Source organism: Cricetulus griseus, chromosome 2 (genome assembly GCF_003668045.3).
Source record: "Cricetulus griseus strain 17A/GY chromosome 2, alternate assembly CriGri-PICRH-1.0, whole genome shotgun sequence".
NCBI lineage: Eukaryota > Metazoa > Chordata > Mammalia > Rodentia > Cricetidae > Cricetulus > Cricetulus griseus.
In genome coordinates this window covers 414550890-414571156 of record NC_048595.1, presented here as the reverse complement: position 1 = coordinate 414571156, position 20267 = coordinate 414550890, and the positions used below count along the sequence as shown (strand labels likewise).

Below are 20267 nucleotides of genomic sequence, written 5' to 3'. Positions count from 1 at the left end.
AGAACAACTGAGTCATAGGAAAAAGCCTCTTTACTTACTCAAGCTGCCTCTGCACTGTGGGAAGAAAACATTACTGATGGTCTGCATCTACTAGACAGAAGTGCTATATACCTTGAGGGTGGGCTTTTCTTCCAAGCTGGAACAGACGACAATGTGTCCTTCCCAAGATATTGCCAAATTGGGAATGGTCAGGAACAGGGAACTCTCACAAGGTGGTCTTAAAGTCCTCATGTATTGCCCTTTCTGAATGGTATGTATAATCACAGTGCCATCCTACACACAAGAGATGCCAGAGAACGAAAAACACAAAACAACAAAAAAGGAGAGATCTGTATAAAGACATACGGGAAAGAAACGGAGGAAATAAAGGACTAACATGCTTTAGGAAAAACCCTAAGCTTGGAATTTTAAGTAGTATTTTATCTTGTAGAGTGCCATCTTCCTTAACTAGTAAGGCCAATAAGAGCCCCAAATACAACATAGTCTCTTTGAAGTTTATTCTTTCTTATTACTCTATTTTAACAATGCTCAAAACAAACATCAAAAATTCTCTTATTTCTATTTAAAAAAACTCTTTTCAAATATAAATGGTTACTCAATTTATAGAAAAAGCATTTTTCTTAAAGGTGAGCTCTTACCCTTGACCCTGATACTGCCATGTCGAGTTCAGTGCTGATGCCCACACTCAGTATTTCATCAGTGTGTCCATAAAGAATCTGAAAAGGCTTAGATGCTAAGCCCACGGGAGTGCCTCCCTAACATTAAAAAAGAAAAGTAAAGGTGAAATGGTGTCTTGCTATTTGTTTCCTCCACTCCCAAGCCTTTTTGGTTTTTGGAGACAGGATTTCATTGTGTACCTCTGGTTGTCCTGGAACTTGCTCTGTAGACCAACCAGGCTGGCCTCAAACTCACAGAGATCTGACTGCCTTTGTCTCCCAAGCACTGGGATTAAAGGCATGCTCCACCACTGCTCGGCCCTATTTTGTTTTTATAATTTTATACTGTATTCAAACTTTCTCTTAACAAAGTAGTATGACAGGTAGTATGACTGAGTTGACTCACACTTATCATCTTTTGAATCCCAAAACTTAAATGAAATAGTATCAATGCTGACTTCACAGATGAATTTTTTCAAGTTATTTACTCTTTTAATCTACAAATTTATTCTTCCTTAAATTCAAATAAACATTTTATATATAGAAATACTTTTTAGAGCAGCAGTTCTCAATCTGTGGGTTACAACTCCTTTGGGGGTCACATAATCAGATGTCCTGCATATCAGATATTTACATCATGATTCATAACGGTAGCAAAATTACAGTTACGAAGTAGCAATAATTTTATGGTTGAGGGTGAGCACAACATGAGGAACTGTATTAAAGGGTCTCAGAATTAGGACTATCCTGGAGTCTATACTTTAGGGACCTCAATTATATTTATTCTGATTTGCCTATAATTTTTTACTTTTATTGTATTTATATGCATGTGTCTGTGTGAATGTATGCCTCTTGTGAGTGCCTGTGGAGACCAGAAGATGACATTAGATCCCTTGGAACTAGAGTTACAGGCAGTTGTGAGCAGTCCAGTATGAGTGCTGGGAATCAAACCTGGGTCCTCTGGAAAAGAAGCAGTTTCAATCACTGAGCTGTATCTATCTTTAATTTCCTTAGCGATCATTTTTTTCCTTGGTTGGTATGTATGCAAGCACAGTAGCCTGCTCCACTGCTCTTGGCCTCACTCCCTTGAGACAGGGTCTCTGACTGAATCTGGAGCTGTTTTTTTCACATTGCCTGCTGGCCATAAGTCCTAGCAATCCTCTTTTTAGAAATCTAATTGTGCACCACCACTAATGATGCTGTAAACATTCATGCATGCTATGCAGAATGCTCTACCACTGAGCTGTATTCCCAGTCTTTAAAAAGATGATTTTGAAACGTAAGTGTTATTAAGTTACTCAGTTTGATTTTAAACTATCATTCTGTAGCCAGACAAGCCTTGACTTTGTGATGCTCCTGCCTCAGGCTGAAACTGCAGGCTAAAAAACCAATTTGTTAAAGAAAATTTCTCTAGAATAACTTTGTATTTAAACCTGCTTTGTTTATATTTATTTTATATTCAAAGAAATGTCAGCTATATGTCATATTTATCCTACATAAGTCGGTCTAGATCTGTTTTTATATTACACATATAAATCTCCCTGTAAACTACTCCCTGGGACACATGTGATTTCCCCTATGCACTTCAATTTATTTAATATTTACAAATCAGGTTATTCCTGTATCTAGTAATTAAAGTAACAGAAAACTTTATATTTCAAGTGAAAGAAACACTAAATGTAATAAAGGTTGCATATCCAAATACTAAACATAGTAATGACAAAACAAAAATTGATCTTTTAAGAATACGGGAAAAAAAGCAAGGCCTTCCTTGTTTTTAAAAAAAGGAGGAAAAATATTATAGTATTAGCAAATAACAATCAACAGCAAAATGTAGTATCAATAAAAATGAATAATGTTAACTTATTACACAAATTCAAGGCAGTTCAAATCTAAATTTCTTAATTTACTGCATTTAGAAAAAGAAAAGAAACTCTAAAAGTAATTATAGAAAAACAATTACAGAGGACACTACTGGTAATACTGATAAAATGAGAACATAAACTGTAGATCAGATAACAGTACTGTACAAATGTTAAACATTCTCTTTTTAGCAACTGTACTGTGGTGGTAAGAATGACTTTTGGGGCTACCAAGATGGAGCAGTATATAAAGGTACTTGCCACCAAGCCTGATGCCCTAAGTTTGGTCCCAAGGACCATTCATAGTGGAAGAAGAGAAATGACCCCCAAAAGTTGTCTTCTGACCTCCACATATGTACCATGGCAAGCATTTATCACCCACACACAAGTAATAAATAATATAATAAAAATTTTTTTACAAAAATCTCTGTTCTTAGCCGGGCGTTGGCGGTGCACACCTTTAATCCCAGCACTCGGGAGGCAGAGTCAGAGACAGGCAGATCTCTGTGAGTTCAAGGCCAGCCTAGTCTAAAGAGCAAGTGCCAGGATAGGCTCCAAAGCCACAGTGAAACCCTGTCTCAGAAAAAAAACTAAAAACAAAAAACAAAAAAACAACAAAAAAACAAAACAAAACAAAACAAAACAAAACTAACTAAACAAAGAAAACTCTGTTCTTGGAAGACATTCATAGAAGCACTCAATGGAATAGGAAATACTTCCAACATCTAAATCAGTGAGAAAAATAAAGATGCTGAAAGGGGCAGATATTACGGACATTAATACAAAGGTACAAATGTATTATTTTTACAACTTTTCCATAAAAAGTTATCAAAAGGTAGGAGAAAAATAACTAAATATAAAATACAGTATTGATGAAAACTGACAGCAGATACTGCCAAATGGCCGAATTCTGAAGTCATTTTCAATCAAAATCACATGTAAGTCAGAATGCTCACTATCATGTTCTAACTCCACTGCATAGGATAAGCAAATAAAATGATAAATTGCAAAAGAGGGAAAGCCACCATTATTTCTAGATCAAATGATGGTATAGCCAACCTAGGATCAGAAAATGCAAGAATGTTAATAACTATGAGTTTAAAAATATGGTAAAGTGGTGGTGCACAACTTTAACCCCAGCGCTCGGGAAGCAGAGGCAGGTGGATCTCTGTGAGTTCAAGGCCAGCCTGTTCTACAGAGTGAGTTCCAGGACAACCAGGACTACAGAGAAACCCTGTCTGAAAAAAAAACAAAAAGGGATAGCAATACATCAATCTATCATGTCACTGCACAATTGTCTTTCACAGTAGTAAAAATAAATAAGAAATGAAAATTCTTCTAAAAGTATCAAAACAAGAGTAAAGTTATGACACTCAGAAGTAAATATAGCAAAGTATAGAACACGAGTGGAGGGCTGGAGTGACAGCTCAGCCGTTAAAGGCTTGGCTCACAACCAAAAACGTAAGAACACGCATGGAAATAAAGTGATTAAGAGGTTATTCAAAGACATTAAAAGAGTATTTGATAAATAATGAAAAGGTGCTTTGTATTTTTGTACAAAATCATTATAAAAATGTCAATACACAGAAAATTAATATGAATTAAATAAAATTTCTTTGTTTCTTTTTCTACCTTTTTTGAGACAAGGTTTTCTTTGTGTCATTTTTTTAGATAGAGTATTGTTATGTAAGTCAGACTGGCCTTGGAGTCATCATAAATCCCAGGCTTTATCATGGTTATTGTAGGAGAATCTATAACCACTAATTTACTAAACCAAAATAATCCCTAACAATAATCCATAAACATTTGTCCTTATACTCACAGATAAGCCTTCACCCATCAGGGAAATTTCTCTTTGTGACAGATGGAGACTACTACAGAAAAACCACAACCAATCAAAATGCATACCTAAGGCTCAGTGATAATTGCAAAAAATGGGGCAGAAAGAGTGTAGGATCAGGCAATTTGCTGTGAGATGGTGTCTCCTAGTAACATCAGAAGCTACACCATTAAATTTCACCAGCACAACTGCCCAAATGTGAGTTGAGCAAAGATGACAACAATGAACATGCCAAACTGGATGGGAAAAAGACAAAGTGCAACCCTCTATAGACAACAAAGGGCAAATGAATATAATGGGGAGAGGGAGAGGTGGTCCTTCCCAGGGAAGAGCACACCAACACAACCAGTGCTAAACAGTTGACTCTTAAAACATATATACAAGTAACACTATGTGGACTCAACAGGTTATATTTAGGAATATATATGCATATATAAATACATATACACAGAATTTTAAAAGAGGTTTTGTGAGAAAGTGTGTAGTGCGTGTGTGTGGTGGTGGTGTGGTACACTTGCTTGGGCATGCATGTGTGGAAACCAGGGGCTGGTGTCATGATAATATTCAATTGCTTCTTTTCAATTTTTTTTAAAAAAGTTTTGTTTTTTATGTATAGTGTTCTGCCAGCATGTATGCCTACAGGCCAGATCGGGGCACCAGATCTCATAACAGACCGTTGTGAACCACCATGTTGTTGCTGGGAATTGAACTCAGGACCTCTGAAAGAGTAGCCAGTGCTCTTAACCACTAAGCCATCTCTCCAGCCCCTCTTCTCTAATTTTTAAGACAATCTCTCACTGAACCTGGAGTTTGTCATTTCCAATAGGCTGGCTGGCTCCTAAGCTGCTGAATTTACCTGTATCTTCTCCCCTGCCCCAGCACTAGAGTTATAGGTGTACTGAATGCCCTACTTTTACATGGATGCTAAAGATCTGAACCCAGGGCCTCACACTTGCATAGCAAGAACTTTATCCAGGGAACCATCTGCTTAACATTCTGATAAAAATAAATACTCATACAAGAGAATCTGAGGGAAAAGTTGTAGTAAAGGAAACATGAAAGAGGAATCTACCTAAAAAAGCATTAAGCTATTAAAGCAAAAACACTTTGGCAGTCATGTAAAAGTAGGTAAATGGAAAAGAACAGGGAGCCTAGAAAAAATTATTGAATGGGTAAACAATACTTGCTTTCTTATAAAACATCAAAACCACCAATATTGTAATTATAAATACAAGAAGCAAAAGAGAAATTGGGGTAGAAGACAGGCTATTAACAAGGTAGAAAACTTAGAAACTATTAAAAAATACCAACCACCAATCTAAACCAATGACATGATAAGAATACAATCAAGAGGAAGAATACTTGTAATTTCTATAGTTCCACCAGAAAGGATAGGAGGAAATGTCATTATGCTATCACAGTATTGTTCTAGAGAAGTTGGCAAGCAGACATTTTTGATAACTACTATTGAATAAAGCCATGAATCAAACAACAAAGCTAGAAAAGAGTGGCGTTACAAATAGGACAAAATTCTGATGACAGAATATAAAAATCTCAAAATGTTATTTACTACAAGAGCAAAACCTGTTACCAAGGTCCAAGAACATAAAATGTGTTATTGTTACCTGTTGTGTTATTTGCCATATCATACATGTAGTGTCCCTGGAACCAGAAATCAAGTGTATTCCACAGTAATCTGTAGCTAAACAAGTCACAATATCTGTTTGAAGGAAGAATAACAAAATGGATATGTTTTACCAGAATGGAACTTGGGGACAATTTCAGTTAATGTTCAAATTATTACTAAGCCAGGGCTGGCAAAAATGGCTCAGCAAGTCAAGAAACCTGCTGCCAAACCTGGTGATCTGCACTTGATCCCTTTGGACACACATGGTAGGAGACCTGACTCCTACATCAGTCAGCCCTCTAACTTCCAAGTACACATGTCTGTGTGTGTACCCCACACATACAAAATGAATAACTAAAATGTAACAAAACCATCAGGTCAGAGTAAGAGAGCACATTTGCAGGGTCAAAGTCATCTAGAGAGCCTTCATTGGCCCATTCAGTCTGGGGTGAGATGTGACGCACTAAGTGTGAGATAGTATCCATAATTGTGTGGGCCATCAGAGATCTGAAAATGGATCCAGAGATAATTTTGCTATGTTTTCTGCTCTCTCACACTATTCACATTCTCCTTCCATTGAAAGTTGCTATCTTATGGAATGTATCCTTAAAAATAGTACAGGGGCTTGACAGATGTCTCAGAAGTTAATATTTTATGGGATTATCTTCCAGAGAACTTAGGTTTCATTCCAAGAACCTACATAAATGCTCTCAACTACCTATAACTACAGTCCCAGGAATCTGATTACCTCTTTACACTCAGCAAACACTGCATACATGCAGACAACACACTCATACACATACAACAATAGACAGTATATATTATGCTGCAAATTCATAACATAAAAAAATTTCCATAATAGTCTTGTAATCAGCTACACTAAGTAATACCCAAGAAATTACCAGTAGAGTGTAAGCAACAGACTCCATTAGCCTTGTAACAAGTTTATTGAGAAAAAAACTTTTATTCTTATACAAAGGCCTGAATTACTAAGATGTACCAGGCTAATATATATTCAACAATTTTGCCTCTCATAGTTTAGTATTAATAATGTCTTTATCTAATGATAGCAATTTTATTATGTGACCACAAAATCCTTATGTCTAGCAGCTAACTTAATACAATTTGGTTTAGTATCTGCTAATGCAATCTGAAAATGTATTTAATTTATATGGTGTTTGGATGTACCCCAATACAGTAAGTATTCCTATCAGGAGCATGTGTCACTTTCATACAGTTGAAAAAAAAAAGAACAAGATTTGTGGAAAAGTTAATTCTTACCTATATGTCGGATGTTATGTGAGACAATTTTGCCTTTGGTAAGTGACATTGCTTGGATACTATTATCCCAGTGTCCAGCACTGAAGAGCAACTTTGCATCATGTGACACAACAAACAGTTTGGAAGTGATTTCCAGCCCTGGAGCAAAAGGACCATTCACAGTACGCTGAGCTCTGTAAACACAATTGAATTTTAGACTTCTCATTAAGAGGTCACTTAGACTATTACCAATGATAAAGTATCTCTCAGACAGAAGGATGGAACACTGTTTAATCCTAGCACTCTGGAGGCAGAGCACTGTTGGTTTGAGGCTAGTCTGGTCTCCAGAGTGAGTTCCAGGCCAGCTAGAGTTACATAATTGGACTCTGCCTGAAAACAACAATAACAACAACAAAAAACCCAAATAAAGATTTGTAAGTAGTGATGAATAATATGACAATTTACCACTCCCAATGTAATACTTTGTTCCATATTTTTTTATAACAGAAATTCGGTCATGTCTGAATGCCAAATACTGTCAGGTTATAACTTAAAAACAGAGACAGGGAGGGAAAGTGAGGAAGAAGAAAAAATCAGTGTCTCAAAGCATTTTTTTAAAAAAAAAAAAATCATAGGAATTGCTGGGCAGTGGTGGCGCATGCCTTTAATCCCAGCACTCGGGAGGCAGAGGCAGAGGCAGGCGGATCTCTGTGAATTCAAGACCAGCCTGTTCCACAGAGTTGAGTTCCAGCTCAGTCAAGGCTATACAGAGAAACCAGTCTTGGAAACAACAATAGTAACAACAAAATACCCCTTAGCTGTCCAATTACTTACTTTGGGTTAGTAACAGTTTGATCCTTGATGAATGTGAAGTAGTTAGAAATATTTCTGTCATAAGGTAGCCATCCATGGGTTCCAATAACATAATTCATGCTTATTGTAATCTGAAAAAGAACATATGAAAACTCAAATAAAAGATTAAAGAATGTGGCTGAGAGTAACCAGATGCTCATAGATTCTGACATCTGTCGTAGAGGGAAAACTTTAAGGTACCTGTAACTAAATCTTAAATAATTCAAGTGGAAAAACCTATCTATTTACAGCTTACTGTAAGAAAAGCTGTTTTCTCTAGCTAATTATTTTTCATCCTAACTTCTCAGGTTACTAGCATTAGTGTTAATTAGCATATTGTATTAATTAGCATAGTGTTATTAGCATAATGTTAATTCAGAGGAAACTGAAGGTTAATTCAACTTTACCATGACAAATAAGACATATCTGTCACTATGACCGAATCAGAAGAGTTTATAAACTGTTACAATGTCCCTGAAGCAACAGTACTTGATTTTAAGAGAGAAAAGCTTGGGGCTGGAGAGATGGCTCAGAGGTCAGGAGCACTGACTGCTCTTGGGTTCAATTCCCAGCAACCACATGGTGGCTCACAACCATCTATAATGAGATATGGTACCCTCTTCCTGCCAGCAGGCACACATACAGACAGAACATTGTATACATAATAAATAAAATCTTTAAAAAAAGAGTGTAAAACTCTTTACTCCTTTAATTATAAGATAACACATTACCCATGCCCCAATTCAGGTAACTTAAAAAAACATAGGTTTTACCAACACTTGGCAGAAAGAGGCAGGCAGATCTCTGTGAGTTCAAAGCCAGCCTGGTCTACAGAACTGGACAGCGAGGGTTATACAAAGAGAAACCATATCTCAAACTTGACCCCACCCCAAACAAAAAAACAAACCCCTAGATTTTAAAGTTGAAAACTACAGAATTTTACCACTGAAAACTACTATCATCATTACTGTATATAGTTCTAGGATCTTTTTCTAACCAAGTACAATACACACCATTATAAAAAGCAATCTAATTCTGCACTCTCTACTGTTTACTGTGCTACAGCACATTTCTATCACACTTAAGTTACAGAGTTAGAATAAGACAAACCTAGAATTACATCATGTGCCAAGGTCTCAGATCCCTACTTGCTAGCTCTGTGATTTGGGGCATGGAATTTCTAAGATTTAATCTTATCTGTAAGAGGAACACACAAATGCCTATTTCCAGGGCTGCTGAGTAGGTTAAAAAAATTGTGAAAAACACTCACTGAAATGCCCTAGAAGAATACCTTAACAAAATCTGTACTAGTTCTGATTATTATAGTTATGGTCATAAAGTTCCTAGCTATTTTCACGGATTTATTTTTCCAAGTAAATGTTATAATTATAATTACTACTTAAAAGCAAAATACATAGCAGGTACATTTTTATATTTAATCAAATTAATTTCATAACAAATTTCTCCATTATTTTTTGTAATGCTGAAGATCAAACTTAGGACCTCACACATGCTAGGCAGGTGATCTCCCATGAAGCTATCCTTCTAGCCATCTTGATTATTTTAAAAATATTCTTTTAGGGGCTGGAAAGGTGGCTCAGAAATTAGGAGCACTAGCTACTTTTCAAGAGGACTCAGTTTGAATTCTTTCACTCATCTGGCTCATAACTATCTATAGCTCCAGTTCCAGAAGATCTGATATCCTCTTCTGACCTCCACAGGAACCAGCCATGCACACAGTACATATCAAAAGAGAAAAATATCCACACATATAAAACATATCTAAAAAATTATCCAGGTGTGATGGTGCATGCATGCCTTTAATCTCAACACCTGGGAGGCACAGGCAGAAGGATTTCTGTGAGTTCGAGACTGGCCTGGTCTACAAAGAGAGTTCCAGGACAGGCTTCAAAGCTACAGAGAACCCCCCAGTTATAATATATATATATATATATATATATATATATATATATATATTGTGTGTGTGTGTGTGTGTGTGTGTGTGTGTGTGTGTGTGTGTGTGTGTATTATTTTTAAAAGTTTATTATTGTATCAATGAGATAGCTTAGAAGCACAAGGTGCCTGTTACCAATCCTAAGGACCTAGCTTATTCTTCCCACACGGAGAGAATCAACTGCGCAAGTCGTCCTCTGACCTCTAGATGCATATGTATGCCCTCTCACATACACACATAATAAATTTTAAAAATGTACAGAAATATTTTTTACATTTATTCCTTTTTTGTAAACTAATGGCTATATACATAGCAATATGAAATAGGTATACATCAACTTACCAGTAACTCAGGGCTGCCTTGAGACATAAAGGAACGAGACTGATTTTTTGGGATGATAGCCTTTAATAAAGGAATACCATCACTAATTCCCTGTAAAATAAAAGACATTTAATGGCAGGTTCTGTTCATATTTCTTAGGTATAAATTATTGAAAATTTCTATCTTTTAAATAGGGATGATCCTGGCAATACCTCATTTTACTCTACCTGATAGTGTGGTGATATATTGTTTATGATCTAATAAAGCTTGCCTGAAGATCAGAAAAGCAAAGCAGCCAGCCACTAGCTCTTACCTCTACCGAGGCTGGGGTGATCCTTTCCTCAGCATGGCTGGGGACTGAATGCTGAAGACTGAACACTGAATACTCGAATGGGACCCTGAGCATCTGTGTTACATATCTCTGCTGGGACTAAAAGTGTGCACCACCACTGCCCAGCTTCTATGGCTAACTAGTGTGGCTGCTGGGATTAAAAAGGTGTATCTCCTATGGCTGTGGGTAGTTTTGCAAACTTGTACAGTTACTTTGGAAATCAATATGGTGGTTTCTAAAAAATTGGGAATTGATCTACCCCAAGACCTAGCTATACCAATCTTGGGCATATACCCAAAGGATGCTCAATTATAATCATGCTATGCTCAACTGTGTTCATAGCAGCTTTATTTGTAATAACCAGAACCTGGCAACAACTCAGGTTTCTTAACTGAAAGAATGGATAAAGAAAATGTAGTACATTTACACAAGGGAATATTACTCAGAGGTAAAAAACAATGACATGAAATTTGCAGGCAAATGGATGGAACTAGAAAAAAGTTGTCCTGAGTGAGGTAACCCTGATCCAGAAAGACAAACATGGCATGTACTCACTTATAAGTGGCTATCAGCTGTAAAGTAAAGGATAACCATGCTATAATCCACAGACTCAGCGACTAGGTAACAAGGAGTACTCAAGTGGGGATGCATGGAGTAGAATACATTTCAAGGGTGGACTGGGGTCTGGTGGGGATATAAACAGGAGGAAACAGGTGGGGTGGGGGAAAAAAAAGTACTGGGAGAGACTGAAATTGGGGGGCATTTTGGGAGTAGGGAAGAAACCCGGTGCAAGGGAAACTCCCACAAATCTACAAGGATGACTCTAGATAAGACTCTATGCAATAGTGGATACATGGCCTGAACTGGCCTTCTCCTGTGACCAGGAAAAGAATTCTAGTGGAGGGATTTGGATACCAACCCAGCCACACAACTCTCAAGCTACAGTCTGTCCTGCCTATGGGAATGTGCTGGGGTAAGGGTGACACAGAGATTGTGAAAGCAGTCAACTAAAGACTGTTTCTAAACCATGTCACAACAATGAGCCTACCCCGACACTGCCAGGAGTGCCAGGACTCAGCAGCTGGAGAGCCCATAGACCTAGCATAGAACCGAACATGACTGGAGAAAAACAACTGTCAATGAAATGATTCCTAATGATATTCTGCTATACTCATAGATTGGTGAGTACCCCAGTGGTCATCAGAGAAGCTTCATGCAGCAACTGATGGGAACAGATGTAGACCCATAGCCAAACATTAGACTGAACTCAGGGAATCATGCTGAGAAGGAGGAAGGATTATAGGAGCCAGAGGGGTCAAGGACATCACAAGAAAACCCACAGGATCAACTAATATAAGCTCATAGGAGCTCACAGCATCTGAACGGACAACTAGAGAGTCTGCATAGGACTGACCTAGGCCCACTGCATATATGTTATAGTTGTGTAGCTTGGTCTTCTTGTGGGACTCATAATAGTAATTGCAGGGACTGTTTCCAACTCTTTTGCTAGCTTTTGGGACCCTGCTCCTCATACTGGATTGCCTTACCCAGCCTTAATACAAGGGAAGACGCTTAGTCTTACTGCAACTTGATATGTTTGGTTGATACCCATGGGAGGCCTGCCCTTTTATGAACAGAAGTGGAGGAGGAGAGGCTGGGTATAGAGGAGGGAGGAGAAAGGCAGAGGGAGGCTGGGGAGACAGACTTGGAGGAGAGAAGGGGAAACTGCAGTTGGGATGTAAAATGAATAAATTAATTTAAAAAAGAAGGTGGGGAGAGCAACAGAGGAAAGTACTTGAATTGACCTTTTGCTTTCAACAAATAAGTGTTACTATAGGCACAGACAAGCACACTTGCACATACATATAAAAACACAGAATTGGAGAAAGGTCTCTGATATTACCAAGTTGAGTATTACCTCTATAAAAAATGACTTCAGTTGAGGGAGGTGCTGAAAGAGGTTTAGGGTTGAGATTTCTGTTTTGGTCTGCTTTTGTATGACTTCTTCTGCTGATAATCTTGGAGGGTGTGGTTCCTTCAAAAAATTTAAAGGAAAAATTTCAGAGCTGCATGAAAAACCTGCCCATGTTCACTCATACACAGTGGACTGTGCTACAAGAGAATGCATATTAGACACTGTTAACAACTCCAGGTCACAGCTTGGCCTATTCCCCCAAAAACTTGCCATCCATCCACTTCTTTTTTTTTCTTTTCATATTTTTTTATTTCAATTAGAAACAAGATTGTTTTACAAGACAATCCCAGTTCCCTTCTCCCTCCCGTCTTCCCCTACCGCCCCCCCAACTAAAACCCTACCTATCACATATCCTTTCTTCTATTCTTCTCCTGACTCAACCTTTCTGCTCCCTCATGACCTCTGCATCCTTCCTCTTCTTCCCTTCTCATTCTCGTAGCTCCCTTCCCCCTCGTCCCATGCTCTCAATTTGCTCAGGAAATCTTGTCCCTTTCCCCTTCTCCAAGGGACCATGTATGTCTCTCTTAGGGTCCTCCTTGTTTACCAGCTTCTCGGGCAGTGTGGATTGCAGGCTGGTAATCCCTTACTCTATGTCTAAAATTCACATGAGTGAGTACATATCATGTTTGTCTTTTTGTGATTAGGTTACCTCGCTCAGAATGGTTTCTTTGAGTTCCATCCATTTTCCTGCAAATTTCAAGATTCCATTGTTTTGTTTTTTTTTTTCCGCTGAGTAGTACTCCATTGTGTAAATGTAACACATTTTCTCTATCCATTCTTCGGTTGAGGGGAATCTAGGCTGCTTCCAGGTTCTGGCTATTACAAATAGTACTGCTATGAACACTGTTGAACAGATGTCCTTGTTGTATGAATGTGCTTCTTTTGGGTATATGCCTAAGAGTGGAATTGCTGGATCTTGTGGTAGACCAATTCCCATTTTCTTGAGGAGTCACCATACTGATTTCCAAAGTGGCTGTACAAGTTGGCACTCCCACCAGCATTGGAGAAGTGTTCCCCTTTCTCCACATCCTCTCCAGCATAAACTGTCATTGGTGTTTTTGATTTTGGCCATTCTGACAGGAGTAAGACGGTAACTCAGTGTTGTTTTGATTTGCATTTCCCTGATGGCTAAGGATGTTGAACACTTTCTTATGTGTCTTTCAACTATTTTAGATTCCTCTATTGAGAACTGTCTATTTAGTTCTGTACCCCACTTTTTAATTGGATTGTTTGGTGTTTTGGAGACTAGCTTTCTGAGTTCTTTCTATATTTTGGAGATCAGCCCTCTGTCAGATGTGGGGTTGGTGAATATCTTTTCCCAATCTGTGGGCTGCCATTTTGTCTTGCTGACTGTGTCCATTGCCTTACATAAGCTTCTCAGTTTCAGGACGTCCCATTTATCAATTGTTGATCTCAGTGTCTGTGCTACTGGTGTAATGTTCAGGAAGCAGGCTCCTGTACCAATTAATTTAAGGGTATTTCCCACTTTGTCTTCTAATAGGTTCAGTGTAGCTGGATTTATGTTGAGGTCTTTGATCCATTTTGACTTAAGTTTTGTGCATGGCGATAGACTTGGGTCTATCTGTAGTCTTCTACATGTCCGCATCCAGTTATGCCAGCACCATTTGTTGAAGATGTTCTCTTGTTCCAGAGTATAAATTTGGATTGTTTGTCAAAAATCAGGTGTTCGTAGGTGTGTGGATTAATATCAGGGTTTTCAACTCTATTCCATTGGTCTACCTGTCTATTTTTGTGCCAATACCAAGCTGTTTTTCAGGACTATAGCTCTGTAATAGAGCTTGAAGTCAGGGATGGTGATGCCTCCAGAAGTTCCTCTGTTGTACAAGGTTGTTTTAGTTATCCTGGGTTTTTTGTTTCTCCATATAAAGTTGAGAATTGTTCTTTCAAGGTCTGTGAAGAATTCTGTTGGAATTTTGATGGGGATTGCATTGAATCTGTAGATTGCTTTTGGCAAGATTGCCATTTTTACTATGTTGATCCTACCTATCTAAGAGCATGTGAGATCTTTCCATTTTCTGGTATCTTTTTTAATTTCTTTCTTTAGAGATTCAAAATTCTTACGGTACAGGTCTTTCACTTTTTTCGTTAGTGTTACCCCAAGGTATTTTATGTTGTTTGTGGCAATTATAAAGGGTGATGTTTCTCTGATTTTTTTCTCCACCAATGTGTCATAGGTATATAGTAGGGCTACAGATTTTTTTTTTTTGAGTTAATCTTGTATCCTGCCACTTTGCTGAAGGTGTTTATCAGCTGTAGGAGTTCCCTGGTAGAGTTTTTTTGGTCTCTTATGTAGACTATCATATCATCTGCAAATAGTGAGAGTTTAACTTCTTCCTTTCCAATTTGTATTTCCTTGATCTCCTTTTGTTTTCTTATTGCTCTAGCTAGAACTTCAAGGACAATATTGAAGAGGTATGGAGAGAGTGGACAGCCTTGTCTTGTTCCTGATTTTAGAGGAATTGCATTGAATTTCTTCTCTCCATTTAATTTGATGTTGGCTGTCGGCTTGCTTTGCTTTTATTATGTTGAGGTATGTTCCTGTTATCTCTGATTTCTCCAAGACCTTTATCATGAAGGGGTGTTGGATTTTGTCAAAGGCTTTTTCGGCATCTAGTGAGATGATCATATGATTTTTTTTTCCCTCAGTCTGTTTATATGGTGGATTACATTGATGGATTTTCATATGTTGAACCATCCTTGCATCTCTGGGATGAAGCCTACTTGATTGATCATGGTGGATGATTTCTCTGATGTGTTCTGGGATTCGATTTGCCAGTATTTTATTGAGAATTTTTGCATCAATGTTCATGAGGGATATTGGTGTGTAGTTCTCTTTCTTAGTTGTGTCTTTGTGTGGCTTGGGTATCAAGGTTATTGAAGCCTCATAAAAAGAGTTTGGCAATGATCCTTCTGCTTCTATTGTTGGAATACTTTGAGGAGAATTGGTATTAGCTGTTCCTTGAATTTTTGGTAGAATTCTGTACTGAAGCCATCTGGCCCTGGGCATTTTTTGGTTGGGAGATTTCTGATGACTGCTTCTATTTCATTAGGGGTTATAGGTCTATTTAATTGCTTATCTGTTCTTGATTTAATTTTGGTAAATGAAATCTGTCCAGAAAATTGTCCATTTCCTTTAGATTTTCGAATTTTGAGGAATATAGGTTTTCGAAGTATGACCTGATGATTCTCTGGATTTCCTCTGTGTCTGTTGTTATCTCCCCCTTTTCATTCTTGATTTTATTAATTTGCATGTTCACTCTCTGCTGTTTGGTAAGTTTGGATAAAGGTTTGTCTATCTTAATGATTTTCTTGAAGAACCAACTCTTCATTATATTCTTTGTATTGTTCTCCTAGTTTCCATTTTATTGATTTCAGCCCTCAATTTGATTATTTCCTGGCATCTGCTCCTCCAGGTGTATTGGCTTCTTTGTGTTCTAAAGCTTTCAGTTGTGCTGTTAATTCTCTAGTGTGATTATTCTCCTGCTTCTTCATGTGGGCACTTAGCGCTATTTACTTTCCTCTTAGCACTGCTTTCAAAGTGTCCCATAGGTTTAGGTATGTTGTGTCCACATTCTCATTGAATTCTAGGAAATCTTTAATTTCTTTTTTTTTATTTCTTCCTCGACCCAGGAATTGAGCAATTGGGTGTTACTTAATTTCCATGAGTTTGTAGGTTTTCTGTAATTCGTGTTGTTGTTGAATTCTAACTTTAAAGCATGGTGGTCTGATAAGATACATGGGGATATTTCAATTTTTTTGTACCTGTTGAGGTTTTCTATGTTGCAGAGTATGTGGTCGATTTTAGGAAAGGTTCCATGTGGCGCTGAGAAGGTGGTAAATTGTTTTGTATTTGGATGGAATGTTCTATAGATATCTGTTAAGTCCAATTGAGCCATAACTTTGATTAGTTCCTTTATTTCTTTGTTAAGTTTCTGTCTGGTGTTCCTGTTCAGTGGTGAGAGTGGGGTGTTTAAGTCTCCCACTATAATTGTGTGCGGTTTTATGTGTGATTTGAGTTTTAGTAATGTTTCTTTTACCAACATGGATGTCTTTGTATTTGGGGCATAAATGTTCAGAATTGAAACTTCATCCTGATGTATTTCTCCTGTGATGAGTAGGAAGTGACCTCCTTCATCTCTTTTGATTGATTTTAGTTTAAAGTCCAATTTGTTGGATATTAGGATTGCTACCCCCGCTTGTTTCTTGGGTGTATTTGATTGGAAAATCTTTCTCCAACCTTTAATTCTTAGGTACCGTCTGTCTTTGAAGTTGAGGTGTGTTTCTTGTATGCAGCAGAAGGATGGATTCTGTCTTCGTATCCACTCTGCTAATCTGTGTCTTTTTATAGGGGAGTTAAGACCATTAATGTTGATGGATATTAATGACCATTGATTGTTCATTCTTGTTTGTTTTTGATTTGGTGATGGTGGTGAAATTATGTGTGGGATTCTATCCCTTTTTCCTTTTGGCTGTTGGTAAAGTGGGATTATCTATTGCCTATATTTTTCTGGTTGTAGTTAACTTCCTTGGGTTGCAGTTTCCTTCCAGAACTTTCTGTAGGGCTGGATTGGTGGATATGTATTGTTTGAATCTGGTTTTGTCATGGAATATCTTGTTTTCTCCATCTATATTAATTGAAAGCTTTGCTGGGTATAGTAGTCTGGGCTGGCATCCGTGGTCTCTTAGTGTAGGCAGAATATCTATCCAGGACCTTCTGGCTTTCAGAGTTTCCATGGAAAAGTCAGGTGTAATTCTGATAGGTTTGCCTTTATAAGTTACTTGACCTTTTCCCTTTGCTGCTCTTAATATTTTCTCTTTGTTCTGTATGTTTGTGTTTTGATTATTATGTGGCGAGGAGACCTTTTTTTTTTGGTTTAGTCTATTTGGTGTTCTGTAGGCTTCTTGTATTTTCATTGGCATGTCTTTCTTTAGGTTTGGAAAGTTTTCTTCTATGATTTTGTTGAATATGTTTTCTGTGCCTTTGAGTTGGATTTCTTCACTTTCTTCTATACCTATTATTCTTAGGTTTGGTCTTTTCACGGTATCCCACATTTCCTGGATATTTTGTGTTAGGGATTTGTTGGATTAAGATTTTCTTTGGTTGATGATTCTATTTCCGCTAGTGTGTCTTCAACTCCTGAGATTCTCTCTTCCATCTCTTGTATTCTGTTGGTTATGCTTATGTCTGTAGTTCCTGATCGTTTACCCAGCTTTTCTATTTCCAGCATTCCCTCAGATTGTGCTTTCTTTATTGTCTCTATTTCAGTTTTTAGGTCTTACACTGTTTCCTTGAGAGATTTGTTGATATCTTGTATTTTTTGGTTTGTTTTTTCTTCCATTTCTTTAAGTGATTTTCTCATGTCCTCTTTCAGATCCTCTCTATCATTTTCATGAAGATGTTTTTTAAGGTCATTCTCTTTTGCTTCATCTGCATTGTGATGTTCAGGTCTTGCTGGTTCCTAGTCTCCGGTGGTGTCATATCGGTTTCTGTTGTTGAATGTGCTTTTACATTGACCTCTTCTCATCCTTTCTTCTGGTGAGTATAGCAGGAGTCTCTTCCTCTCCTGGTGGGTATGGGCCCAAGGTTCCCTTCTGGTAGATGCAAACAGTTCCAATACTCTGATGTCTGTCCTCTTGTCATGGATGGAGGTGGAACTGCCACTGGAGCCTTGGCAGTGTCCTGGTGTGTTGGATCCCGCTGAACCAAACCGGAGACAGCCCCTGGCCTACCTGGGCCTGTGGATAGAGGCGGAACTGCCACCAGGGCCTTGGCAGTATCGGGCTGTGTTGGGGCCCACTGCTGATCTTGGATCCGGCAGCAAACCCTTGGCGTCAGATCCATCTGCTTCTTTTTTAGGGACATCACATCTCTACTTTAAAGTCATCACTCCCGCATTTTCAGATCAGAATGATTTTTTTGACCTGCTCTTTTACCAATTATTTAAGATTTCTTAGTTTCTTTTCTTCTTTTAAGTATTCATTGGATGTTTATGATCAATCTTTCCATTTTATTTATTTTCTGTGTATATCTGGGCATGCACATGTACTAGTGCATAGATGGAGGTCAGAAGACAACCTACAGGAATCAGTTCTCTTCCTTCTACCATGTTGATAGGGGGACTGAACTCAGGTCATCAGGCTTGGCAGCAGGTGCCTTTCTTCACCTACTGAGTCATCAAACTGGCCTGGCTATAGGTCCTTAAAGGCAGCTATGAGTCTTTTTCATTTTTGGATTTTTAAGCACCCAGAAGTGTCTCAAACTTGGCAGATGTTTAATAAATTTTTGGTAAAATTAATGAAACCCTTAACATTCAAACTTGATGATGCAGCATATTATTTAATTCCTGAAATAAGTCTGATCAAAATGTAAAAGCTATCATAATCAAATTACAGACAGGACTGTACAATTCACAAATAAATTATTTTTTTATCTTTCAAGTTAGATACAGAAGTAAGTCTATTAAAATTAAGTAAATAAACTAAGAATATATTAAATACCTTATTACTATTCCAAGGGCAACAACTCAAGTATGTAAGAGTTGTCCTTTTAATGGGATTCTTGCCAGATATGGTAACATAAATATGTAATCTAGTGTTTGGCAGGTGAGAACCCTACCAAGAGTCACCAAATGCTGGCTACCCAAGTGCCCAGAAGACTGAGGCATGAGGAATTTGAGATTGAAGCTTCTACAGAAAAAGTTCCAAGGCAGTATAGACTACATAGTAACACTTTGTCTCGGAAAGAAAACAAAACAAATCACAGAGGTGGAGTTTGATTCCTTTGTCTCTATTACAAAATATAGATAGTAGGCAACAGATGTAGCTTTTAATTCATAAAAAAATAAAACAGCAACAGCTTTGTTTTAAGTTATAAGTTGAGAGTCAGTCCTGTCTGATTTCCCACTTTGGTCTTGTGGTGATGGGAACTGAACCTGGACACTGCACATACTAAGTAAACATTCCTGGACTAATCTACAACCTTAGCTTCTTTGTGTGTATACAATGTTCTGCCTGCATGTATGCCTGCAGGCTTTAAGAGGATACAAGATCTCATTTAAGGTGGTTGTGAGCCACCATGTGGTTGCTGGGAATTGAACCCAGGACCTCTGAAGAGCAGTCAGTGCTCCTAACCTCTGAGCCATCTCTCCAGCCCCTGCTACTTGATGAATTCTAGGCCAGTAAAGATCACTATTTCCACCAAATGCTGGACAATGCCAGAGAAAAGACACCCAAGAAATGACACTGTAACCTCCACAAGCATGAACATACAGGGCAGGATAACTGCTCTGCCAACCAATAAATCAGCACTACTCTTACTCAAAAACAAAAACAAAAACAAACAAACAAAAAAAAAAAAAAACAAAGAAAAGAAAAAAGAAAAAAGGTGGATCTGAAGCCTGGTGGTGGTGCATACCTTTAATCCCAGCACTCAGGAGACAGAGGCAGGTAGATTTCTGTGAGTTCGAAGGACAGCCAGAACTACACAGTGAATCCCTGTCTCAAAAAAAGACTTTCCAGAATCAGGCTCAGAGAAATGGCAAAACCTTTGCCTGGTCCATGTTCAAATG

General features: G+C 37.9%; 1 protein-coding gene across 3 annotated transcripts in view; it reads right to left on the bottom strand.

Moving 5' to 3' along the window:
- The window catches only part of Nbeal1 (neurobeachin like 1), a 151973-nt gene that overhangs the window by 5424 nt on the left and 126282 nt on the right, over nucleotides 1-20267 (bottom strand). For all 3 annotated transcript variants that reach the window (XM_027397011.2, XM_027397012.2, XM_027397013.2), the window contains 7 exons: nucleotides 12622-12738; nucleotides 10394-10483; nucleotides 8080-8189; nucleotides 7267-7439; nucleotides 5984-6078; nucleotides 639-755; nucleotides 112-273 (listed from right to left, as the gene is read on the bottom strand). In XM_027397011.2, the coding sequence (XP_027252812.1) occupies nucleotides 112-273; nucleotides 639-755; nucleotides 5984-6078; nucleotides 7267-7439; nucleotides 8080-8189; nucleotides 10394-10483; nucleotides 12622-12738 (864 nt within the window). The remainder of the gene's footprint in view (nucleotides 1-111; nucleotides 274-638; nucleotides 756-5983; nucleotides 6079-7266; nucleotides 7440-8079; nucleotides 8190-10393; nucleotides 10484-12621; nucleotides 12739-20267) is intronic.